The sequence below is a fragment of the Eutrigla gurnardus genome (assembly GCF_963514095.1).
Source record: "Eutrigla gurnardus genome assembly, chromosome: 20".
NCBI lineage: Eukaryota > Metazoa > Chordata > Actinopteri > Perciformes > Triglidae > Eutrigla > Eutrigla gurnardus.
Genome location: NC_139931.1, coordinates 18,946,501 through 18,973,571, shown reverse-complemented (window position 1 = coordinate 18,973,571; position 27,071 = coordinate 18,946,501). Strand labels below are relative to the sequence as shown.

At 45.2% G+C, this 27,071-nt stretch overlaps 4 protein-coding genes across 4 annotated transcripts in view; all 4 read left to right on the top strand.

Moving 5' to 3' along the window:
• copz2 (COPI coat complex subunit zeta 2) overlaps positions 1 to 27,071 on the top strand; it is a 420,907-nt gene that overhangs the window by 25,373 nt on the left and 368,463 nt on the right. The gene's annotated exons all lie outside the window — the stretch shown is intronic.
• Positions 987 to 9,377, top strand: LOC311031490 (uncharacterized protein; the record flags this gene model as incomplete). The annotated part of the gene is made up of 4 exons (XM_084037795.1): positions 987 to 1,031; positions 1,158 to 1,254; positions 2,291 to 2,740; positions 8,996 to 9,377. The coding sequence occupies 4 exons, from the start codon at positions 987 to 989 to the stop codon at positions 9,259 to 9,261; spliced, it is 858 nt and encodes a 285-aa protein (XP_083893921.1). The 3' UTR covers positions 9,262 to 9,377.
• Positions 13,762 to 27,071, top strand: part of hoxb3a (homeobox B3a) — an 82,531-nt gene continuing 69,221 nt past the window's right edge. The window contains exon 1 of the mRNA XM_084037666.1: positions 13,762 to 13,914. The gene's annotated coding sequence lies outside the window, so the exon portion shown is untranslated. The remainder of the gene's footprint in view (positions 13,915 to 27,071) is intronic.
• On the top strand, positions 23,438 to 27,050 carry LOC311030567 (homeobox protein Hox-B6a-like). Its single transcript, XM_084036386.1, has 2 exons — positions 23,438 to 24,131; positions 25,822 to 27,050. The coding sequence occupies exons 1-2, from the start codon at positions 23,573 to 23,575 to the stop codon at positions 26,100 to 26,102; spliced, it is 840 nt and encodes a 279-aa protein (XP_083892512.1). The 5' UTR covers positions 23,438 to 23,572; the 3' UTR covers positions 26,103 to 27,050.

The following is a 27,071-nucleotide window of genomic DNA, read 5'->3' as shown; positions in this document are numbered from 1 at the left end:
ATCTGGGAAGATCAAACGCGCCGAGCCGTGCGTATTTACGCGCGCATATCCATCTTCACACGCTGGACTCCGTCTTGTTATTCAGACGCCAGCGAGTTTGCGCGCGAGGGTCAATGAGCAACACAACCACAACCAAGGAATGACGTAAGAGGGCACGGCAATGCAGCTCGGCGTCGCGCTGTCGTCACGGGGCTTTCTGCCGTTTTATGTCAGATCTCTGAATTCTGACTGTGAAAGAGTCAAAGAAAAAATCACACGTGGCCATAATTCCCTTCCGATGTTGCTGTCCCTAATAAATGCATACGGATATATAAAAACCAGGATATCTCGAAGTTTGGTCTTCAAGGTCCAAAGACACTGGGATCTGTAGTCCAGACTCGGGTATTAGAGCCTACAACTGTTCCCACAGGCTCGGCTGCACATCGAGTGGCCCTTTTAAGTCTTCCAATTGACGCTTTATTGGTTTGGTCTATTGATAGCAGTCAACTGTATATTACACAACTAATGACATTCCGTCAGGGGGAAACATGGCAACTGTTTCCAAGCGGATTTAAATTGCCCAATATTATATAAAATGCGTTACAACTCGATAAGCGAACGTTTCACAAATTCGCACATTCTCACTCATTTGCATTAAATAATTTAAATAAAACAAATCAAAATAAAATAAACACAAATAAGAAGTAAACTAACATAGCACGTTTCAAAAAGAAATGACTAAGTGCTTTATAAAATAGTTTTTTTTCAAGTCTGCATTTATTAATCCAGCTCTGGATCTGCGTCAACGTTGACGAAGCTTATGTTGTTTTTGTGGAATCCTGCTGCCTTCAGGATACAGTAGAGAAATAATAACAATATATTCTATGTAAAACAACAACAACATAAATAAAACAAACAGACCGTTTTCTATGAACTCCCATCCGCTCAGTGAACACATGAGCTGACATGATGTGACGCGCAGACTTTTACTCCAAGTGTTTGTCGAGATGTTTTATGTAACACAGCCGACCTTTGCGCATCGCTGCAAAAGAGTACATTCTGCGCAAAGCGCAATAAAAGCGTAAACACAGCAGCGTGTTCTAATCCTGTTAGATTACAAAAAAACAGTAGATTTATTTCACGCACGCATAACTTCGGCCTGTTAAACATTACACCAGCGCGGAGATCGTATCCTGCAGAGCTCGCTGCTGCGTGAAAGGTCAACGCCACGGTGCGGATCTAAGCAAAGGACCCGCGGCACCTGCGGCAAGCCAGGTGAGTTTCTTCCGCCAAGGGGGGGGGGGGGTATGTTGAAAAGGCCTGCAGGAGCGTGGAGACGCCTTGGCTTCTCTTTGTTCTCCTTCTTTTCCTTCAGGACATTCTAGTGGGTTCGTGCGTCTCCTTTCAACATCAACCCGCGCTCGAACTTTGTTTGCTTTGCTGACAGTTTTAATATTCTTCTCCATGTGAGAAATATGAACCTTTAATTCTCCGGGTTTGGTTTGGCGTGACTTTCAAAGTGTCTCTGTGACTGTGACGCTGTTTACACGGTCTGCGTCCATCTGCCCTGCGGTGACGTCAGCAGCGGTGCACTGTACGGGGGGGGGGCAAAACAACAGTGGGACATTTTCTGCTGCAGAGCACGAGTTGGTGAGGAAACAGGGGGAAGTCCATCTCTTCTTTTAGACTTCTCGGCACAATTTACGCACAGACCCGTTCCATTCCAAGTCCAATCAATATCACATCTAATGGTAGTTTCATCTTCTTTTTCCTTTTTTTCCTCGCGACTTACACCCAGCACGCGGACAGTAAAGATTTAAGTGTGCGCTGGATGTTTGTCAGCCTCAGCCGTTTTGCTTTCGAGCTCTACATGCGCTCGGTGATTAGTGGACACGTTCCGAGCTGCTGCGTATTGATTGTATAATATAGATTGTATTGCGCGTGCGTGTGTGCGCGTGTGTGTATGTGTGGGGGTCACTGTTTTCCACCATTGTTAATATTGCTTCCATTGGGGAGATCCAGTCGGCCATTGGGCATCTTTACATCACATGGACCCGAGGTCACGTGGTTCGCGAAGCAGAGGGAGGGGAGGAGAAGGGTGGGTGGGGTGTATTTTTTTTTTTTTTTTTTTTGTAAATCTAGACAGTAATGCCCCGCCGATAATTCACGGTACCTCGTAAAAAGTGGACATTAAAGCGCCCAGGGTCCACAAATCACCGGCGCCAAATTATGAGTTCGCTAGACTTCGCCAACGCGCTGTTTTCCAAATACCAGCAAACCGCCGCGAGCTGCTCCACTCTTCTCTTCACAGAACCTCCAACTTCTCCCTTCCCGACTTCCCCCGCCGCTCCCGCCGCGTCTTCTTCGTGCGCCCTCGTGTCCAGCGGATATAATCTCCATGTCTCCAGTGGGAGAGGCGGCCCTCTTCCTCACTCGTCCTTATCTTCATCTCCTTCCTCTTCGTTTACACCCTCCTCTTCTTCCTCGTCGTCGCTTTGTTTGTCTCTTTCGGGACTGAACCGGAGCGGCGGGGGTTTCCGGCCCAGCGCGCGTCCTCCCTCCGACCCGGCTCAAGTGCGCACAGCCGGGCCGCCGCCGCCGCCGCTGAGCTCCCCTCTCCCCGCTCGGCCTCTGCTCTGCCCGCTGTCCAGGCTCTCCGAGGCGGCCTGCAGGAGGCAGAGTTGCCTGGAGCAGGAGCAGCAGCTGCGGCGGCCGTTAAACGAGGAGGATGTGCGGATTTACCCCTGGATGAGAAGCTCAGGTGAGGAGAGAGAGGGGGGAGAAAGGGAGGGGGGTTAGGCCTTACAGGTGGGTAGGAGAGAAGGGAAGGGAGGGGGACTGGGTGAGTTTCCTAATAAGAGTTGGGAAAAGCTGGGTGAGGACACAGAGGAGATGTGCTAGTGTGTGTGTGTGTGTGTGTGTGTGTGTGTGTGTGTGTGAGGGAGGGGAGGAGTGGTATTACCCAATAATTTCGTTAAACGCTCTTTAAACTGTTGGCCCGGTTGCGCTGCCGGTAGCTGAACTATTCCTGTCTTCCTCCTTTCTCTCTGTCTCTCTTTTTTATTTTAACAACCTCTCTCTCTCTCTCTCTCTCTCTCTCTCTCTCTCTCTCTCTCTCTCTCTCTCTCTCTCTCTCTCTCCCTCACTCTCTCTCTCTCTCTTTGCAGATCTTTTATGGCACTGCGACCTCCATAAAACCATAATTTAAGACTTGGTGAATATTCATTAGGTGGTATTGTGTTTAAGGGGGGGGGGGGGGGGGGGGCAGGAGAGCTCAGGGGTGTTGGAGTATTATCCCAAAATTATTTGAAGGGGAAAAAAAACAAAAAAACTCCAAACGCCTCGAGAGAGAAGTCTTCTTATCGCCTTATTCAGCTTTTGGCTCAGTGTCGCTATCAGCGTCCTGACAGTTGTTGTGTTTCTCTGTGCGTACTAGCTGGCGCGCTGAAAGCCCATTGTGCATTTGAACGCACCAACACAATCCGCTAATGCTATAAACACTATAAATTAGCAGATGGGTTTGATCTCTGAAAGGCTGCCCTTTCCCCCGATTGTAAAAGCGGCTTTTGTGCAACATGCAGCGGGCTGGGTGCTGAATGGATGCGGGGCCTTGGAGCCCGGAGCCACAACACACACACACACACACACACACACACACACACACACACACACACACACACACACACACACACAGCACAAAGGATACGTTTTAGTGTACACAACCTGAATGGGAGCACTTAAAAATATGGAAATGTGGGGAGAGTTTGTGCGTAAAACGTGCGTAAAAGTGAAGACGTTGCTCTGAAAAATCGACCAACGTGGAGTCACCAACGCTTGTTAAAGCTTGCACGTGCTCCATTAGTGACCGAGGAGAGGATTTGTTTGCTCCTTTTGTATTTTGTTATGGATTCATGTGGATCACGTGGGGTAAAACGATATATTCAGTCCGAGTTTTAACGATAACAGTTTCGTTTCATTTAAATGATTGTATTTGTTTCTCTGCAGCTGAACTACTGAAACAAACACACACTTACACTCACACACGCACACACACACACACACACACACGCACACACACACACACACACACACACACACACACACACGCACACACACACACACACACACACACACACACACACACACACACTCACACACGCACACACACACACACACACACACACACACACACACACACACACGCACACACACGCACACACACACACACACACACACGCACACACACGCACACACACACACACACACACACGCACACACACACACACTCACACACGCACACACACACACACACACGCACACACACGCACACACACACACACACACACACGCACACACACGCACACACACACACACACACACACGCACACACACGCACACAGACAACATAGTTCAGTCACTCTGAAAATACTTTGGGATAAATCAGGTCTCTCCTCATTAGCAGCCCCGTCGTGTGTGTGTGTATGTGTGTGTGTGTGTGTGTGTGTGTGTGTGTGTGTGTGTGTGTGTGTGTGTGTGACCTTGGTAAACCAGTGTGTTTTCACTCTGACTGCTGTGGGATAAGAAAGAGAAAACACAATGAAAGTGGCATAAAGAAATTCATCTATATTTGCTATGTGTTTGGGGCTTTTGTTTTGAAAATCAAAGATGAAAAGTCAACACATGATGTCATAGTGTAGCACGTGATATAAAATATTCACATTTCCCTTCAATAAAATCATAGTTTAAACAGTTGAGGAGCACATTACATGTTACTGAATAAAACAGACACACACAGACACACACACTGATGGAAAAAACTCTGTATGTGTGTGTGTGTGTGTGTGTGTGTGTGTGTGTGTGTGTGTGTGTGTGTGTGTGTGTGTGTGTGTGTGTGTGTGCGTGTGTGTGTGTGTGTGTGTGTGTGTGTGTGTGTGTGTGTGTGTGGAGGGAGGGAGGGAGGGTGGTGGGGTTGAACCAGCCAGCCTGTATAATGAATTTATAGATTTTAATTTAGATTCGATTCCAGTCCAGGGCTTGGAAGATGATTGGGGGGAAAAGTCCCGGATGTTCCCGTTAACTGAGGCGAATAAAACAAACGCACAGGCGCTTATTAAAGCAGGCGCTCGAGCTGTCACAGGAGCGCGCACGTGCACGTGTACAAACACACTCTTAATCCTCCTTTTTCTAAATGGTGTGTGCGCTCGTGCGCTTGTATGTGTGTGTTGTTGATTGCCAGAGAATTCCAACTCGAGCTCGAGCGCGAACAAATCACCACCGACAGCGCGAGAGCAGGAAAATATTACCAATGTACCAACACACACACACACACACACACACGCACACACACACACACACACACACACACACACACACACACACACACACACACACACACACACACACACACGCACACACACACACACACACACACACACACACACACACACACACACACACACACAAACACTGCAGGGCAGCACAGAAATAAGAAAGTGGCACACAGATAAGCAAACACACACTTAGGCCTCCTCCATCACACACACCGCCGCGCCGCTGACACTCACTCACCCACACGTACTGGCCGCTGCCTTCCATCAACGGCTGCGCGTGTACAGACACACGCAGACGAGCGCGCGCGCGGAGGCGTCGCAGACGGAATCACATGAGGAGGAAAACATATACTGTGTGGAAAGACATCTAGCCTATTGCAAGTTTTAAAAAGCACAGCAAGACTGCGTGAAGAAACTTTACTTATAATATAATATAATATAATATAATATAATATAATATAATATAATATAATATGACATAATTTAATTTAATTTAATTTAATTTAATAAAAAATATAATCATACATTATAATATAATATATTATATTATATTATATTATATTATATTATATTATATTATATACGCTTCTATAAGAAAGTTAAGGGACATCATTTTTATATGGTTACATTATTTTTATCACATGAATAGGAAATAAAATAATAATATAAAAAACCAATAAGACAAGTTACACAAATAATTCCCTTATGTATTTTGCAATAAATAAATACCAACAAAGTCATATGGGGGGGAGGAAAATAAATGTATTGTGTGTGAGCGTAACAGTAAAAAAAAATTAAATAAATAAATAAAGCAGCCAATTCAAATTAATAGCTTTATTATGATCCTGTGACTGTGTTTGGAATGCATGATTATAGGGCGTTCTGATGCACCGTCACACACACAGTGAGACACGGAGCTGAGTCATTGTTAGCAGTCATGTGTGTATCTATACTGGAATCCTGTTTGTGTGTGGAAATGAGATGAGGATCACAGCAAACCCATTGTCCGTCTTCAGCTCATTTATACCCAGAAAACAGACAGTTTGAGGTTCCAGAGGTGTGTGTGAGACACCGGGGGAGTCTGTGAAAACTGTGACTCTACTGAGCATCTGAGAAATAATCTCAGCGTCGCCTAAACAGGCAGGAGAATAAAACATCATCATTCTCTCATGTATCAGTGTCGATTCTGCTTTCAGACTATTGAAAAGGAAATCATTGAACTCCACATTCAGCTGTTTATTATCTTACTTCCTCCATGTGCATCTGAAGATGTCTTGCACCATTACATGATTCATCATTTACACATTTTAATATACAATAATGTACTTTATTGAACCAACTGAGAGAAATGTACGCAATTTTAATAGGAATGATTATTTCTCTGACTCTTCAGCAGCCAAAGCCTCCACTTTAATTCCCATATATAATCTGAAGGGTTTGTTTGTATAGAATTCATAATCTGATTTATACAACATTTTATTCTTAATAAGACGGCAAAAGTGGATTTGTTTTATGTCTGTTGAGATATTTTCAGATACATTGAGCGATATAAAGAACATTTCCCCTGAAATAAAAAACATTTGACTCTTATATGTCAATAAAATGGAACAAGAATGTGAAGTCTGGCTTCATCCAATGTGCACATTTCTGTTATAGAGACATGAAAACACACATTAAGGCATTTATAGCAGTTTTCTTCCAAATTCACCAACAGTCACAATTAGATCATGCTTCATTTTACATATTTAAACATAATATTGACTAAAGGTGCAATACAAACTAATTGTATTCATATAATAGTTTCTCAGTGAAATCTATTGGTTAAAGTTGACTCAGCTGCCTCTTTAAAGAAGTGAAGACTTTTACACTGAAAGTCCGTATCCTGTCTCTCAGTCCGCTGAGGATTCCAACAGAAAATCTTCTGTCACACATTTATGAGCCCTCACTAAAACACTTAATGCCGTTAAAGCACACAAGCAGCCACGAGGTTTATTTACAGTCTATTTGAGCGTCTCCATGGCAACGCAGCTGAAATGTACAAACCAGGTGTATTTCATGGGTTTTGTGAGATTTTCTGATTTGACATAAAACCTCCAGAATCCCAAAGATTCAGCCGAGGAATGTATTTTTTGTGTGTGGCCGACAGCCGACCTCTGGGCTGTAAAAATGTGACCCAGTTTCTCCTTAACCTTCAGGCGCTGCGTGACCTCGCCAAGACACAAAGGTCAACCTCTGTGCTTCTTACTCAGCGCTGACTCATGCACATTAAGAGCGATGGACTTTTTTTCCTCTTCTCCTCCTCTACTTTGAATCAAATTAATGCTGTTCTTTCCTCAGCATGTAAGAGATAATGATACCTTTTTTCTTTTTTTTTGGCTCATTTATCGAGCACTTCCCAGAGTGCTTAGAGGCACTTAAAAATGATCGTTGAATTAAAAGCAGCTCTAAAAAAAGGTGAGTTTTGATTTGGGATTTGAACAGCGGACAGATTGATGCAGCCTCGCGTGTCCGCAGCTGCAAGAGTGCATGAAATCTGTGTCCCGGTCCCAAACAGGCAACGAGGACAACAAACACGGTGCAATAAAGAAATCATATCAATACAAGTGTAAATATAAATAACGTGAGTGAATATGAAGAAGACGGTCCAGTAAACTGTGTTTTAATCCCGTGGCGGACTCGAACCTGCGTCTCCTTTGAATGTGTGAAGTCAGACAGACAGCAGCTGAACCAACAGTTCATCTTCAGGACTGTTTACAAAGCCACAAGTCAAATGTGTTTGCCAGGAAGTGGAGGTGACAACAAGTGGCTGCCAGGCTGGGATTGAGACGCTGACAGTGAGATTTACAAAAATACAGGCAATTAGCAGAACCAGAATCAGAGTGAGTCGGCCAATATGTGACAACATACACTTTTTTATAGTGTTTAAGTTGAATTAAAAGCTAGGATGCTATAATAAGAAAAAACATTTAAAAAAGAGAAAGAAAATATTCAGGTGTGTCATTTTAAATATTATAATTTTGGATAGAGACACAACAGAAGCTTCTTTGATGAAATGGTATTAAAAATATTTGCTAATGTCAAATTTAGAGCAAAATATAAAACAGTAGTGTTGTAGAATTGAAGAAAAAACCAAGATAAATACAAGTTTTTCTTTTTTTATGGGTCAGAATGCAGCCAGGAGGAAATCTTTGTGATGGTGTTTTCACATACTTATAATATTTGTAATAATTCAGCAGCTTGTGGCAGCCGGCTTTGAATAGCTGGAACTTTACAGTCTCATGTTCCAACATTTCCACCAGCTTAGTGATGTGTTGACATAGTGTATTTCACTGTACGACTCACTTTCACACACACACACACACACACACACACACACACACACATGCAAATATTAATACAAATATTAATTCATTTAATTAAATACTATGTAAAATATCAAATACAAAATATAATAAAATAAAAAATAAAAAATGAATGAATAAATCTGCATGTAAAATTAATTTATATTTTTTATATATATTTTTTAGAACAAAAAAGTATATTAAACCACAGTACTGGTGTAAATGGACTCCCTTAATATTAATATTAAACTTTTCTCACAACATGATGTATATAATGACGCAAGGTGTTGTGGGAACATGAACATGCGACCTGCTCTCAGTGACGTGTTCCTTTCCCGCGTGCAGGTGCCGACAGACGGCGCGGGCGCCAGACGTACACGCGCCACCAGACGCTCGAGCTGGAGAAGGAGTTCCACTACAACCGGTACCTCACGCGGCGGCGGCGCATCGAGGTGGCGCACGCGCTCGGCCTCACGGAGCGGCAGGTGAAGATCTGGTTCCAGAACCGGAGGATGAAGTGGAAGAAGGAGAACAAGGGGACCGAGGGCGGCTCCCCGGCAGCTGCTTTACCGCCGGCTGGAGACGATGAAGAGGAGGAGGAGGAGGAGTGATGCTAATGACTCTACTGGATACTGTGGCTCTCATTTCTCAACAGGCTGCGTTTTTACTAGGATTGGAACTAGAAAGTGATCTTTGCCCTGCTTGCATGCATGTTGCTTTACTGCAGAGTTCCAATATTCCCATAATAAAATATAAATACACTGACCCTGATATATAGTGCGTTATGTCCCCCCTCAGATGTGCTATGCTGTTGCTCCACAGGAAAACATGGCTGGAGATTGCTATATCTGTGTTTGTTAAGGGAACGTTGCACATCTCCACCGCGAGATACAGCAGAACCCTCCGACCAAACTCAGTGCAATTATCCGAGTATTTAAGGAAATCACAATCTGTGGCCTTTTTTAATTACTTCTTGAATTACTTCCCGTGAATCGGAGGAGTCTAAATGGTGTGTGAAGTCATTCTGGTGGGGCGAATATTAAATCAATTACATCCTATTCCTAAAACGGTTGTTTTTAAGGATGTTTAATCCAATCAGAATAGCACGATTATCCGAATGGACCTTGTTACTGAAGACGCGACCTCCGTGTCGCCCAGCTTTGCACCGGCGTGGCTTTGATCCGGGTTCTCCTCCGTTAAGAGGCTGTTAGCGCAGAGATCCAGAAAGCACGCTGAGTTAAATGGAGGGATGATGTGGGAAAACGGTGAGCCAATGACTTCCTGTCTGCTGTGCGTGTCTTTAAAGTCTCCCTACATAGGATGGATTATGTGTTTCTGAAAAATAGCTTTTGGCTGCCTCTTTATTTCCTGTGTTTGCTGTGTTGTCATGTTGCCTGCATCTGACTATGCGCATGTAAATAAAATAATAATAAACTGCAATGTGTGTGTGTTGTCATTATCTCTTTTATCTGGAAATATGTTTCTTTTATTATGTTGTGGTTCTGCTGGATGATAAAACGACTTTCTAACACAAGGTGCAAACACGATTACATCGGCAATAAGAATCATAAGTCACCATTAAAGGTGAGGAAATATATATTTTAAAAACGTCCCCTAAATCTGGAATGTGCGCGCGGGGAAATGCGCGCTCCGATGATTTCATGCGGGCATGTTTCCCTTTTGATTTACTTTCCAATATCCAGCCAATGTGGAGCTAATTAAGTAGAGCAAACAGCAAGTTCACTTTTTGGATTCATGTCAAGCTTTGAAAGTAAGACGCGCAGAGTTTATCAGGACAACAGGGTTGACTTTGACTTGAGAGTACTATAGTATCATGACGTCCACACACTGATGGAGCAAACAGCGCCGATGAGATCTGAGAGCGTCATCTCCTCGTTTGCAGGTTTAAATGTATGAATGTTTTTTTTCCTCAGTCCCAGTTTAAAGCTAAATAACATTCAAAGCTCCGTGTTTAGCAGCAATGCAATCAGGCTTGTGCTCAAAACTTCCCATAAAAAAATCACAAACAATAGTATTAGATATATGTTTTACTTTATTATAACAGTAACGTGTATTTTTTTTAATGTAATTATTGATTTAGCTCCTTCACTCATCTAACGCTCAACACGTTAATATAAAACGCTGTGTTTTGGACTCCCGGTTCCACGGAACTGTGTCAGACGTCTGGACCGCACCAGCGCGTGACACCGAAAAGCTCGTGCGCATTTTTCCTTCGTTACCAGCAACACACAGAAATATAGAAATACAGCTAAACATAAATTTAGACATTCAAATTATATATATACATATATTATAATACATAATAATATATACTATTATAATACATGGATATCATGACTGAGATGCTGCACAAATAGTTGCTTTTAAATTAAAAAAAGGAACATATTTAAAGTAAATAAAATGTTTGTAATGCCAAAGCCCCGTTAACAACACAGTCTATAACAGATACATACGTGACTTTCCTTAAATAAAAGGGACACAGCTTTCATTCCCTGTAACGGGTTCTTCCTGCGGTTTCAAACCACAACAACATACGGACTGTTGATTGTGAACCTCCAGACGACTGCATCCCCGCTCAAACGGCCCTGACACTTTACCTGAGCTCCTCCGTAGCTCTGCGTCCCACCCCAAATACCATCCAGCTCTGCCCTCATCCAAGCTGCGCCAAGCCACATCAGAGATCTGGTCTCGGGGATCAGGTTTGCGTCTTGTAGTCGTGTTGAAACTAAAAGGCCCGCATACACGGTGGAGGATGTGCGTGTGGGGGATGTTAGAACAGGTCCTAATGTCTTTATTGCGTCCATGAAAAGGCCGGAAACCCCAATAAAAGCAACACACACACAAAGAAAGCAGCAGAAAGGACGCGGCCCTGTTTGCGCCTCGGCGCTCTTGTTGTATCTGTTAAATTTTAACCGAGTGGAGGAAACGTCGGATCCGCGTCTCCTGCGATCCAGACGTTCCTCGGGAAAAGGTCACACGTGGGTCATCGAGGGTTGAAAATCAAGTTTTGTTGGATCTAATGGGAAATACGACGTAAACGTGGGCCTGTTTGGAAAAAGCGACGGCAGGTATTTGTGTTGAGACGTCGTGGCTTTCTGCGTAACATCTGTGGCTGAAGACGATAGGAAACAGGAAACAGCTGACCAGGTGGATTGTGCAGCCATACGTGGGTCGACATGGTTGTTCTGCTGCCCGAGAGTTTCTGAAGAATTAGTGAAAAATATTCTAGCCTATGTCTAACTTGGGGTAAACATCGGAGCAGGAACGCGGATAGCTCGTGTCATTGTTTGAGCTTATTTAAGATGCAAGGCGCGTTCGCGCTCAGGTGTCTGTGTGGGAGGACAGAGCACTTCATTAACGAAACCATAAAGATGTATTTCAACATTCAACCTCGTGAATCAAGCGGAGGAAACCGATCCGCGATTCAAACTCAGCTTCCGGTTATCCAGGTGCGTTTTCACAGTTCTGCTGAGCCTCGGGCTGCTTTTAACGACTGTAAAGCAAAGGTTTTGTGTAAAAAATATATATATATAAATTTAAAAATAAAAAAAATCACTGCGGCGGGTGTGTGCAGCGTCTCGGAGCATCCTGCGGCTCCGGGGGGCCTGCGGGCCTTCAGATTCGTGACGCGTTGCCGCATTGCGAAACCGCGTTTTACGCACGGCTTTTTCAGGCCCGCGTCGACACTCAGGTGAGGCTGCTGCAGATGGACGTGGAGCCGAAGCCCACCTTGTTCACCGCCGTACAGTTACGCCTTGTGTTAACGTATGAAAACCGCATGTTCCCATAAACACGTGGTGGAACGTCATGTTTCCGTGAAAATGAGATTTACGCCTTAAACCGGTTCTCCGTCTGTTGGCTGAGGGTTACTCACACTAACCCCGAAATGTGACGTAAAGATGATTAAACTATGCCTCGTGCCAAATCGCAACACCGCCTATCATATAGTCCAATCTGTCTTTTAAATGACATGTGAGATATTTTTCTAACCTTTTTTGAATTGATTTGAAACCTGATAGATTGTCTTTGAAAACATGTTTCCAACATTAAACGCGAGTTAAATCAGGAGATAAATACAGCAGCGCAGTGAGCTCAAGGAGAATACAAGAAAAAAGAAAAGAGCATAAGAAGAAGAAAATATTAAAAAGCTCGGTTCTCTGTTTCATCCCGTGTTTTAAAAGCTGCTATAGTTCTTAAGGCAGCAGAGGGAGGAGAAAATGGCGGCGGGAAGAATGGGAGAAAAAGAGAAGGAGCAGCTCCCCTCTAACAGCACTCCATGAAGAAATGCAATAAATTCCTTGTTGTTTTATGAAAATTTACAACTTTGTGATACAAGTTTATGAGTGGCCGCGCGCGGGGATTGGCCGACGGGCTGGTCATGTGGACGCGCTTAACGTGAACATGAACTTTTTATGATTTCCCAAGTGGCTATATTGCTGCTGCACTCTCGCTCCGGCCCGAGCAGCCGCCTCTCCTCCCTCGCGCTGCTGGCCGGGACCTCGCGAGACGCCTCGCGTCGGATCGGAGCCGCCGCCAAAACGCTTTACCGAATTAACGCGCGGCTATAATTAAGCGGACTAGTTAATGAGAATACTAGTTGCGGCTGAGGAAACCGGCACGAGGAGACGCTGACAACAACCCGCCCCCTCCTCCCCTCCTCTCCTCCTCCTCCTCCTCCTCCTCCTTCTCCTGCTCTTCCTCGTCAAGCTATGGCTCCGCGCTCCGTCTGGTCTCGTGCTGCTGTCTCCGCTAAAACGGCGGACCGACGTCGGGACAGTTCGGCGGCGGTGAGGCGGAGAGGTGGCGAACCAGAACCCCGGAGGAGAAGAAGACCATCCCGGAGATGACCTCATTATTTGATTTATTTTTTTATTATTCCTAATATGAATTTGACAGTTTATTTCATTTGTCACTTGTCATCGCGCGAGGAGGAGGAGGATGATGCTGATACGGAGGCGGTGATGAAGATGACAGTGGTGTTTTGACGACCGGGTGACAACGGGGAGAACGCACCCCCCACCTCACCCCCTCCCTCCTCCTCCCCTCCTCCGATTGCTCGTCCTTCGCATCCTCACCCCCGCGCTCGCGCCGCCGCCGCCACCTCCTCCATCCAATTATCATCCATCCATCCGGTAGCGCCGTCTCGTGCCATTCCGGGGTGCCTGGCTGCCTGCACGCGGGACGCCGAAAAAAAGTGAGCTGCAAGCGTGCAAGGGGGCTCGTGACGGATGATCAACAAAACGGTAAGAGCCATTCGTGCACGTTCCTCCTCCGGCGGCACAGCGCGCGCTGCTGCATGCGCATTGTTAAAGCAGCGCCGCGAGGACAGGGGAGAAGGGGGGGAAAACTAAACAGACACACAAAGTGAAACTGCAGTGTGTTCGCGTGATTCCGCCGCTTCTGGTTTACACATTAACGTTACAAACGAGGTGTTACTTTTATTCTGAACTCAGATGAAAGCGGTCCCGGCTGGATCCGGCTCCGCGGCGGACCGCCAGATGAATGGGCTCTCTAAGTGGTGGGATTAGCTGCGGAAAGAGCCATCCATCGGTTAGGACGCGGCTGTTTGAGATCCGGAAGATTAGCTCATGTGAACGGATGGAGGAGGAGGAGGGGGGGGGGGGGCAGCTAGATGTGAGGGCAGGTCTGCTGACATTTTGGAAATTATGTATTTTATTTAAAAAAGAGAGAGATGATGCGAGTTGGCGGTTGTTTCTCCTCGCCTGTGTTTGGGAGGCGGCAGGTTATTATTAACTGGTGTCTATGTTTGGCTCTGGTTTCTAAATTGGCTTTTGTGCTATGTGTGTGTGTGTGTGTGTGTGTGTGTGTGTTTAATTGTTCACTTCCAGATCTCAGTGGAAGAGCTTCCAGGTTTCAGCTGACTGACAGCCTCTGTGTGTGTGTGTGTGTGTGTGTGTGTGTGTGTGTGTGTGTGTGTGTGTGTGGTGTGTGTGTGTGTGTGTGGAGACACAGGGATGTTTTTTTCTGTCTCGGCCCGTCCAGCCCACTTTTATGACTTTGTTTCCTTCTCATTTCCTCCCTGCGGCGGGCGGCCTGTTTTTTTTGTGTCTACACCTCACAGACCAGGACACCGCCCTACACACCCCCCCCCCCCCCCCCCCCTCCACCGCCATCACACACACACACATGTGCAGGTCTGTCTGTCTGTCTGTCTCTTTGGTCTCCAATTTGTTGCTGTCTCAAATATCAAACACCTTTAGAGTTGTTTGAAGGGAATTCCTTCACGCTGACTCTTCTCCACATTTATGAGTTAAACTTGTCTGAAGGCTGGCAACTACTTTTCTTGTGGAGTTCATGCACAATAGTGTTTGTTTAATATGTATGTATATTTATTGTTATTTGGTTTATTGGATTAAATTATTGTATATTGGACCTGCGTGTTATTTGCTATGATAGAACAATATTCCATTATATAATTTATAATTTATATTTCCGTGTGCAGATAAATGAACTGGACACTCGTGATGATGTAGAACATGTGTGACAGAAATTATTTCCCATAATCAGGTGAGGTCATCTGTTGTTGGTTTACGTGCATCTGAAAAAAGCAGCGCACAATTGTGAAATTATAACGCGGATATTAGAAAATATACGCGACCTCTTCGGTGGCTTCATTTGTGGTATTTTTCGTAATTTAAGATATATTTATGATATATTTATAATATATATATATACATACATTTACATCGGGATCCAACATGTTATGGCTTTGGGATATCCCACATTCTGAAGGTGAACACGAACATGTCACATCAGAGACACCTCGAACTAGAAGGAAAGGAAGTTGCGTTCAGGAGCGCAGGGAAGTCTATTTTACGGTGTGGACGTGAAAGCAACACAGTTATCTTCGTCTGTGAGAATAATGAAACCCACACAGTTATGAGCAGTTATCAAACATGCAACCTGCCACACAGTCGGTCTGCGTTAGCTTCACATCTGTCAGCACCACTTCGGTAATAGAGCGTCACGTGGTCCGGAGTATTTTCTTCTGTTTCACGATGACCAGCATGAATGTGCTGCAACCTTCACCACACAATCCCTGTTTGTACAAATATCTGCTGATGAGAGATGAGCTCTGGGCGACCCAGCAAGTCCTTGAATTCATTCAATCTAATTAATGGCTCACATTTAAAAGACGCTGTGTGTGTAAGACTCGAGCATTTATTTATACTATGTAAAGAAATGGAAAATGAATATAATATACATCCATTATTAATGCGTTATATTCTACCACAATAAACGCCGAGGGGAGGTTAAGAGAAACACTTTTGCTCCGAGTCTTTGCAGCTGTTGTTTTGTTTATTGTACTGCAGCAATTCACGATAATATTAGTATCATTTATCATTTCAGGCTGTGTAGCAGCAGCAGTTCTAGCATTAACAGTCACGGGGCACGAGTCCGGTTCATAATAGTTTATTTACACAAACAGGCATTTGTACAATATATCATTCATATACAGGCATACATTCACAGAAAAACCATCACGTGCTCAAACTTTACAATAAATAACGTAGTGTGTCGATGCATGATGCTAACTGTGACGTACGAGGGGCCGCTGTTGCCTTCGGGCCGTGGAGGAGAGCAGACTGGACTCGCGCGCCGACCGGCCGGAAGCGCGCCGCAGCTCGGCCGCGCTGCTCACCAGCGAGCCGGGCTGAGCTCCAGCGCTGCTCCTGGGAGACACTCTGGTGCCATCTAGCGTCGCGTTGGCGACAGTACCAAACACTCACACACAAACACGAGCTGTGTCCTCGCTCGAAAGGTGCGATCGGCTGCTGGCGACGCGCGCGACCGCGTGTTTGCTCTGTAGTGTGTAAGCTGTTGACAAACTGACGACGGGGCTCTCGACCTTACTTTCCTGTTTGGAAGGGAACCAGGCATGACTGGAGCGCGAGCAATGTGCGCGTGACCGTGTGGGATATGTGGGGCGTTTAGTCTTTTGTCTCGCTGGCTGTAGGCTGCTTTTACATCACAGTCTCTCTCTCTCTCTCTCTCTCTCTCTCTCTCTCTCTCTCTCTCTCTCTCTCTCTCTCTCTCTCTCTCTCTCTCTCTCCCCAGGTTAGGCCTCACTGTGGTGAATGAGGCGTGGAGAGAATCGCACGCACGCGCAAGAACTCACGCGTAGTGGTCGTGCGCGTTGTAGCCCAAGGAAACAGAAGTTTAGGCCTTTTTTTCTTCCCTTTTGCTGATTGATCAAAGCAACACAGGCTGTGCGCGTGCGCGCGGTGCTCGTGTAAACATAATAAGTCGTCCTTGCTTGTTATGATGTTATCTTCTTTTTACTGGCTCGCTCATCTGCAGGGCAACCTCACAAATATATATCTCCAGGTGCGTGTGTGTGTGTGTGTGTGTGTGTGTGTGTGTGTGGCAGTAATCCACAGAGTTGCTTTTTGATTTATGACTCGAGCATCATCTGACTTTAATCCGGCATTCAAAATCCACCTCGGCGCATTAAATCAACAACCCCCGCGATGGTTTCCGAGGGGAATTCTACATTATTATCGGGCCGCGTATAAACGCTCCAAATGCACCGCATCCACTCATCATTCATATTCATATTCTGTGTATTCATACAAAAGTAAACTGTGGCGATGCCGATGGTAAATTAGGAGCAGTGTGCAGGTTGTAATAAGTGAGCTTCCTCATCCATGTGGGGTGAATTAAAACAACAACACATTGATACTAATTATAATCTGACATGTATTTCTTTTTTTAAATTGACTGCAGCAACAATTTGTTGTATTTTAGTCGGGCAGCTCTAATGAAATTAATTAGTAGATATAAGTGCATGCTCCTTTTTAGAGGGGAAAAACAAGCAGCCCTCCCCCGTGATGCTGCATTCATGCGACCGGTTAATCTTTAACTTGTCCCGGGGCCCTTGGTGCGGGGCCGAGGTCTCGCGCCCACGTCCTCCGGTAACACTTCGGTGAGTCGACCCGGGGCACGAGCTCACGGTGCCGTGAAAGACGCGGCCAGCCGGCTCGCGCTGCCCGGAAACCGTAATTATATTAAGACAACAACAACATTTTTTTTTAAAGAGCACCGACTAGGCAGTTTTTCTCAGTTTGTTATTAACTCGCGTGTTAGAGGTCGGTCAGCGCGCGCGCACATGGGTTACGCGCTGTTTCTTTGAAGTCTTTGAAGACATGGTGTTATATAAACCTCTAAGACAGAAATATCTATCTTCCCTTTACGTCAATAAATGTATTACTTATTTCAACAGGCACGGCATACTTTTTAAATATTAACATATGTATAAAAATATATTTCAGCTTTGGAACGGAGAATGCATTTGAACATAAGCATGTTTTGTTTTTAATTTTTCCATCACCTGGTGAAGAAACTATTTCTGCTTCTCTTTCTCTTCTAGTTTTTTAAACTTCACAGCATGTAATAAAAAAATAAATTTACAATTTTTAAATTTAGGCTAAACTAGACGTTTGGGCCTACATTGCGGTAATAAAAGCTGTATAATTTAAAAATGAAGAAGGGTTATTTTTTTTTAAATGTTGGCTGCATCAATCCTACCTCCTCTGTGAGCCGGTGAAAGGATATTTAAAATGTGTTCCGTCTCTCTGCAAAGCCTGAAAACAAATTCTGGCTAAAATAAAAAGGGGTAGAAAAAAACGCACATAAAAAGTGTAAGTCAATAAAATAAAACCACGAATGTTTAATTTCATAGGCAGTTAATAATTTCACAACGCTTTTAACTGAGAGAATTGCTGGCGCTTTGAGCCTTGCCGGAGCTGAAATGAACCGCAGATGAACTGTACAGTGCTTGCGCGCGTGTGTACGTGTGTGTGCACGCGCGTTCCTTATGTGCAGCACAGCCCATGTGTTCATCTGCTGTTTGCTGCGGGCCTGTTTTTCACTTCGTCGCCATTCCTCGGACTTTACAAGGAGTCATAAACGGCCATAAAGCCATAAAAGTCCCGAGGTCTCACACACACACACACGCACACACACGCACACACACACACACACACACACACACACACACACACACACACACACACACACACACACACACACAGCCATAAAGCTATAAAGCAGTAGTCTGACTCCTTCAGCTTTAATTGTCGATAATCTCTGAAGTTTCTCAGATTCCTGGAGTTCCTTCAGCAGCGCGTTACGGTTTCCACTGCGGCTCAGTCGAATACGGCGCCGTGAGTCACTGCGCCGGGATGGAAACGGCTTAAAACGCGTGTCCTTGATTTAAAAACCGACCATTAACGCCCTGTCAAAACGCAAAACCGTACTAAGACTCACATGCAGGTTATCAGTTGTTATTATTATTAAAATGACTATTATTATTATTATTATTGTTATTATTATTACTACCCTAACTGGTGGTTAACTGTTTCCCAGTCGGAAACGTAGATTTTCTGTTGTAGACCAATTACTGTAGCAAAGAATAACAATAATAATAATAATAATAATAACAATAATAATAATATTGTTATTATTATTATTATTATTATTATTATTATTATTATTATTATGAGTAGTAGTAGTAGTACTCGTAGTAGCCTACTGATGGTTAACTGTTTCCCACACATACCATCATATATATTGTTTTATTATATTTTCGCTGACTGAGTAGACCTTTACTAGCTTATTATTACTAATAATATTAATATTATTATTAGTAATAATAATAATAATTATTATTATAACATAATAATATTATTATTGGTTGTATTAGTAGTAGCCCATAGTAGTAACCTAGTATTGTAGTTGTTTGTGTTGCCGTTGTAAGGGACAAGTAGATAAGTACATTGTTGATATGGCATGTTTTAGTTGTTTTAATACTTGGATTTGACCCCAATAAAAGTTCAATCAAATGAATGTGAGCAAAACGTCCCGTAGACACGTGTAACTAATGCAGCACATATAACATTAACGTTAAATGACTGTACAAGGACATGTAGCCAATCTTAAATATCTGCCTACGGCGAGCAGGGGGGTTCAAGTCTGAACCGCAGCAGTTTTATCTCCGGGAGGAACACGGCAACTAGGGAAGACCAACGCGTTGACAGCGCGTTGGGAGAAGGCGTGCCTCCCTTTAAGGTATGCCCTTCTATCAGCCATTATACCGTCTCTCCTTTGGGCACTCTCTCACATTCACTGGTGACACACGGTTACGCTCCTCCGGTCTCCTCTTCTCTCTCCATTTGGTGCCGTTTGCCGTCTGCTAAGCACCTGCAACGACAAACCAACAACAATTTGTTACACGTACATGCTAGCATGTGAGCTAGGCTAATGTCGCTCTTTCGAGGCAAGTCACGTGATATGGAAACAGTCAGCTTACATCGTTGCCTTCATGGTTACTGGCGGCTAATACTGAAGCTAACATTTAGCTCTCTAAATGTAGGCTAATGTGCTAACTTAAGCTATTGCGTCAAAATACGTCAGTATGGCTACTAGCTTATATTTATGCTACACGAGCCCCTACAACCAGTTTAACTACATGCTGCGGCTAATACTCACGCTAACATTGAGCTTTTCTAACGTAGGCTAATGTGCTAACTTTAGCTATTGCGTCAAAATACGTCACTGTGCCTGCTAGCTTGTGCCTCACAAGCTTCCGCCTGGTCGGCTTTTACAGTATTTGACGCTATTATGTTATACACAAATATTAAAAAACCCACTTCTGAGCCTAATGTTATAACCTACATGTGTTTTAATATTAATTACACGGTTATAAGCTTACACTACGAAGCTGTTACGCTCTCCGAAACAATACTTAGCCTTACGTTAACAGCCAAAGCCTCCTCAGGAAGTGGTGTAAAACTTCATTATACTGCATTTATTAGAGACACTTGAACCTGATTTAACACTCGTTTCCATCAGCATGTTGTCAGACAGACTTGACACACGCTCAATGCCAGATTGGATCATATGAATGAGTCAAAAGGCGTATTCAGGCCTCCAGGCTGCTGCAGGTACAACTCAGGGTTTGTCCCTTCATGCCACACTCACGTTAAAGCTGTGCTAATGCATGAGGGCTACGTGTAACAGCAGTACTACCGTCCTGCGTGTGTCCAAGGCTGTAGGCCCGTCCTGCCTGAATGTTAGTGCTCATTAATGATTAAACCGCAGTCAGCTCCAACACAATGCTGCTGCTTCCCGTTCCCACAAAGCCGAGAGGAAACGCAGCGTCCTGCCCGGGGACAGAGAAGGAGAGGGGTGAGGTCAGAAAACGAGAGATTCCCCAACTGTCGGCTTGATCCTCCGCAGAAAGCGAGAGTCGAGGATTAAACGTATTATCTGTCTCGCTGGCTCTGAACAGTGCTACTTTAAAACAGAGGGGACATGGAGGAATGGGAGGGGGGGCTGGTAAAGTAAAAGTAAAAATAGAGTCTTTGTCTCTATTTGTCAGTCGGACTGTCTGCAGTTTGGTCATGCAGACAAGTCAGAGCCTGTAGGGGAAACACAGAGAGGGAGATTTATTTATGGCTGCGGTTATTTTACGACCTCAGCGACACATATTCCGTTTGTAAGTGCGAATGAAAAGCAGGCCGAGCTAGCATTTCAGATTTTTTTTATTTTAATATCTTCTGTTCGTTTTCCACTAGAATAATAAAAACAAACTGTACAAAAAACATGGTTGTGAAAGTTTGAAGGCAAACGGACAAACTTAAGATGTGTACGTCTGCTATTTACATGTTGCTTTGGATTTAATTTATAATTTATTAAACTCGAAAACCAATAAGCTGCAAGCAGCCACAATTATATTATGAACATATATTATATTATATATCACAAGTTTGCGATAGGAATGTATCTATTAATAATGCCTCTTCAAACACATAATCTGTCACAGCCTTTGTATTTAAGTCAAATGAGTCATGCATAATATTTGTAAAATAAAATATATAAAAAGAATCCCTCCTGTTTTAAAGACAACTTGACAAAAAATAATAATAATTTTAAGATTATATATTTATTTATATATATATTTATTCAAACAATTGTGTAACCTTCATTTCACTTGTAATTTTTAATTTTAATTCTAATTAAATGTTTCATATGTTTGCAATCGCCTAAACATGAGGAATTTAGGCCTATAATGTGTAATTTATAATATTAACTATTTAAATTGCTGGATGCGACACAAACTTGTGTGCTGTTTCTTAAACTATATTGTGCAGCAGTATTTAAACTAAATAGCTATTTGGATAAATACATTTCACTTGGATATTTATGGCCCCATGGAAGGAGTTTTCAGGCGCGAGGCTCTAATCAGTGTCAGGAAAACGGGGGAAAAATGGGGAAACTTGCAGACTTGTTTTTTACTTCTTCGTCTCCTTTTACATTTCAACCTAATCAGTGTCACAGAAGAAGAAAATAATAATTCACGGCGCGCATTGATCAAACCGAAGCCGACTGCTGCAAGAATACAACTGGAACACTTCAGTTTTAATTATGTGCAGACACCGCGGCTCGGAACTAACACAGTATATCATCCGCACAGCAGAACACGGGACAGAGCAGCGTCATCCGGGTTATCTCCCATCAATAAAACATTAACAGCTATCAGATTATGTTAAGAAAATCCCTTCCATATCAATTAGCGTACGCGTCCGATGGAGAAAATATCTGCGATGAAAGGCCCGCGGGAAGAAAACACGCACACACACACACACACACACACACACACACACACACACACACACACACACACACACACACACACACTGACCGGCATGGGAGGCATAAATCCACCCACCGACCCAAATATACCAATTACAAATGTACAAACACCTCAATTATAGACGCGGATAGCCCACATTATGTTGTAGGATAACTCACATCCCCCACCGCGCGCACTCACACGCATACACGGGACCACACATGACTCGTGCGCGCTCCCGGATGTGATTTACGCACGCGAAATTCATTTTAATACGCTCGGTATTATCTGTTTTATGATTTGGTTGCCTCTGGTGGTGCAGCAGCAGCAGCCATCCCCTCTGGGAGGGCGCGCGTGCGTGTGAGTGTGTGCGAGCTGCTGCCGGGTTTTATGGGTCCAACAACAGACGGAGGAGGGACACACGGGGAGAGAAAGAATCAATTTAACGCGCCGAGGATTCCGGTGTGATTGCGCAATCTCACCGGGAACCGGGGGAAGATTAGAAAGAGAAATTGAGAATTAGAGGGAGAGAGAGAGAAAGGGATGAAGGAAAATAGGAAAGAGGAGAGTTGGTGGGGGAGAAGGGGGGGGGGGGGTCGTGGTAGTTCCTACCGCCCCCCCTCCCCCCCTCCCACACACACACACACACACACACACACACCCCTTCCTCCTCTTCTTCCTCTCTCCAACGAAAGGAAAAGGGGCGAACGAATGCCAGGCACGGAAGCTTCCCATTGGTCAGCGTGAGGTCAGCTGGTCTCTGCCTCCCCCTTCTACCCCTCCTCACCCCATCTCGTCTTCTCCGCACACAAACACACACACCCTCCCCCCCCCCCCTCTCTCTCTCTCTCTCGCTCTCTCTCCTCTCTCTCTCTTTCTCCCTCTGTCCCACACTGGCACTCAGCCACCCAGATACCCCCCTTCTCCTCCTCTCACCCTCACCCTCCTCACCCCACTCCTCCCAATCTGCGATAAACTAAGTGATAGCAGCAGCCCGTCGGACTGTCGGCTATAAAACACAACAAATCATAAAGTGCAGGCAGGGGAAGGCAGAGGAAGGAGGACGGGAGGGAGAACCGTTAGCCGTTAGCCATTAGCCTCCTTCTACTCCTCCTTCTTCTTCTTCATCATCGCGTGAACGTTGTTGTTGTGTTTGTTTCGTGCCCTCCTGTCCTCCCCTCTCCTCTTCTTCTCCTCTCCTCTCTTCTCTTCACCTCCTTCTTCTCCTCTCCTACTTTCTCCCGATGAGTTCCTATTTCGTCAACTCCACTTTCCCGGTGACGCTACCGGGAACGGGTGCTGGCGGGCAGGCGGCGGAGTCGTTCCTGGGTCAGATCCCGCTCTACTCGTCGGGATACGCCGCCGACCACCCGCTCAGGCACTACTCGGGGGCAGCGGCCGTCACCGCCGCCGCGGTGGCGTACGGCGCGAGCGGCGGCGTGCACCAGGACAAACCGTACCCGGCGTCCGCGTACTACCAGCAGGCGGCGAGCGGAGCGTACGGCGGGCACCGAGCGGCCCAAGGGGTCGGCGTCGGGGCTGCGAGCGGAGCCGGCGCTTGCGACTACGCCACGGCGGCCGCGGCAGCCGCGGCAGCGGCGGCGGCCACGAGCTTTTACCGTGACAAGGAGCACCCGTGCAGCCTCGAGGAGCACCAGCTCGCGCTCAGCCAGGACGGCATGCACCGCAAAGCGGAGTGCGCGGGGCTGAGTGGGAAAGGGATGTTCGGCGAAACGCTGGACGACAAGCTGCCGTCCTCCGCTCCCATTTACCCGTGGATGCAGCGGATGAACTCGTGCAACGGTGAGTGTCTTCTTCTTCTTCTTCTTCTTCTTCTTCTTCTGCCCTCTTTTTGCATATTTTATGATCCCCGTCATAAACCTGACGTTTGTTTCCTCCGCTCCCTCTTCCTCCTCCTCCCCCAGTAGCTGCTTTATGATCCCAGTTTGTTGGCCTGTCAGTCAGTCATGTAAGCTACTCGCGATTTTATTGTGCGCCATAAAGCGGGTTTGTTTGGGTTGGAGCTCCTGTTACTGTATGTGACCTGCTGACCGACGCAGCTACCGAGCGGAGGGGGGAAGAAAGTTGAGAGAGGAAGCGCCTGTCAGAGAGTGTTGTGGGTGAAAACAATGAGCAGATAGAAAGACAGATAGAGAGGAAACTAAAAGCATGCGATGTCCACTGCTCGGTTATGTCGGCTGTGTCGGTGGGCTCCTTTTTGTTTTCTGAATCATTCGTCTTTCGGTGCACATGCTGCTGCTGCACAAGGAAGATGCGCCTCCACGTCGCATTTAAAGGCAAAAACGTGTCTCTTGGTGCAAACTTTGCACATCCGCTTCTGAATCTCAGCTCATCTTCTCCAAATGTGCCAAACGCGCTATTTATTCGTAACCGCAATATATTATAATCACACCTGCACATGCTGCCAAATTCGGAGTGGCACACAGAGCCACCCAAGGGGGAGAGTGGGGGGTGTATGAGTTTCATGTGTTACGCACAAATAAGCACCAGTATGCCCGGTGTATACTGTAAATTACACCATGAGCCACTGTTGCTGCAGAAGCGCGCTGTGTTTAACAGAGAAAAGCGGCCTGTTGAGAGTGGAGTGAGTAATGGTGGATGATGTAGGGCTACTGTTGTATAAGCCCTGCAGGACACCCGAGTTATGACAGATGATATATGTATATATATATATATGAGGAATAAAGGGCAGCGCGGGCTGTGACAGTTGGAGATGTAAATGAAATCTGGTGAGGGACAACAGAGTGGCAGAGAACCCTGAGTGCTCCTCCATAATCCACTTTTTGTCCTGTTATTTGTGGATATTTAGATTAAGATATGTAGGGTTTTTTTCCACCCGCGCTGCTCCTCAGATCGATAGAGAAACCGAAGCTGCTAAACTGACAACATGGCGATTTGTTACCACCGGGGGCCACGGCGCTGTTAGCGAGGATCAGAGGAGGCTGCAGCGGGGGAGAGAGAGGGGGGGAGCGCAAACATCCTCGTCACTGTCCCTGCTTTTACTATTATGAAATAAAAAGGAGAAAATGATTTATTCGTATTATAGTGCGGGCTGGGAGAGGCTGGAACAACGCGTCGCTTTCTTCTCCGCTGAATGCTGCTATTCACCAGCAGCGACATTAAAACGTCGGGTTTTTTTCTCCACTTCAATAAATATATGGGTTGTCTTTTTTTTTCACGGCGTTTTATTATGGTTCCGCATAAACCAAAATCATAATTCCAGAGAAGAGAAAACAACTGGCACTTATCTGATCCGGCTGAACGTTTAGTTGGAGAGTGTGAGGGGTGGGGGCATAATTGATGGGGTTATTGATCCCCTAATTAATAGGTGGGGATCAGTATAAATGTCATTCGGGATTAGATCAGCAAACTGAGGTGGAATAGGATGCGACGCGGCGACGTGACTCCGCTCTTTGTGTCGCTTCTAACCGCGGTTAAAATGTAACTTTCCCCTCTTCCATTCTCTCTGCAGGGACCTTCGGCAGCCCCGGGAGGCGCGGGCGCCAGACGTACACGCGCTACCAGACGCTCGAGCTGGAGAAGGAGTTCCACTTCAACCGGTACCTCACGCGGCGGCGGCGGATCGAGATCGCGCACGCGCTCTGCCTCACGGAGCGGCAGATCAAGATCTGGTTCCAGAACCGGAGGATGAAGTGGAAGAAGGAGAACAAGCTGATCAACTCCTCCTCGTCCTCGTCCTCCTCTTCCTCCACGGGGAACGGCACGGAGGAGGAGGAGAAACGGACGGAGTGAAGGAGGCAGATGTAAAATAAAAAGACTGATAAAAGAGGATGATGGAGGAAAAGGACACGCTGGTTAATCCCGTCTCAAAGTCCGTCCAGACGGTTGTCTGATGTGAAAAACTCTGGGAAAGAAACCTATATTATTTTATTGTATTTTTATTTTCACCTGAGCAGGGTTGAAACGTGTACAAGAGAAGGAAGAAGGTGAAAGACTATCCTCTTTTTTGGATCCCTCGAGAAATCCATCCAAATCCCTCTCTGAAATCATTTGTAAAAAGACTCTTGAGAAGGAAGCTTTGGGAAGAACAGATATGAGAAATGTGGAGGAAAAAGAGAGAGAGTGATGGCGCAGGGGGCAAGAGACGTGTATTTAAAAATACAATTAATAAGTAACCCGCCACTCAACGGGGAGAAACTGACAATTTCTTGTTGCATTCCAAGAAAACCCAGCGAACTTCTTATTGTACTTCGTTTTGATCCTCGTCAAATGTACTATCCGTCTGTCAGGCACTTGTTTTTGAAGCTTTAGGACTCGAACCCCTTCAGATTATTCTCATGCTTTGGTTCTTATTTCGGTTCACGTGTCGTATTTAAATACACACACACCGATGTGGGAGCTATTTTAGAAGTGTATGTATGTGATATGGTGTTCCTATTTAAGCTGTATAGAAGAAGAAAAAAACAGTCACCTTGCAGGGGTGGATGTAATGTAATTGCGGGCTCGGGGTGGGGGTAATTTAACCTTTCCAGGTGTTTTACGTTTTTTTCCAATCTAGACGGGGGTCGCGCGGGAGGGGGTGTTAACCTACTGATGATGTTATTCTCCAAAAACTACCTAAAAACGTTCAGGAAAGTGTATATTTTATGGAATTTTTACATTGTTTGTTTATGTTAGTGTTTTTTGTCAAGTAATTACGTATACTACCTATGAGAAATGTTCAATAAAATGTAAAGTATGGATTGGCAGAGATTCTCCTCA

What these genes read in the sequence shown, in the direction of transcription:
- LOC311030567 (XM_084036386.1), top strand. Translation starts at nt 23,573, where the DNA reads ATGAGTTCCTATTTCGTCAACTCCACTTTCCCGGTGACGCTACCGGGA. An exon ending in GCGGATGAACTCGTGCAACG is followed by an intron (nt 24,132 to 25,821) that starts GTGAGTGTCTTC and finishes TTCTCTCTGCAG; the next exon opens with GGACCTTCGGCAGCCCCGGG.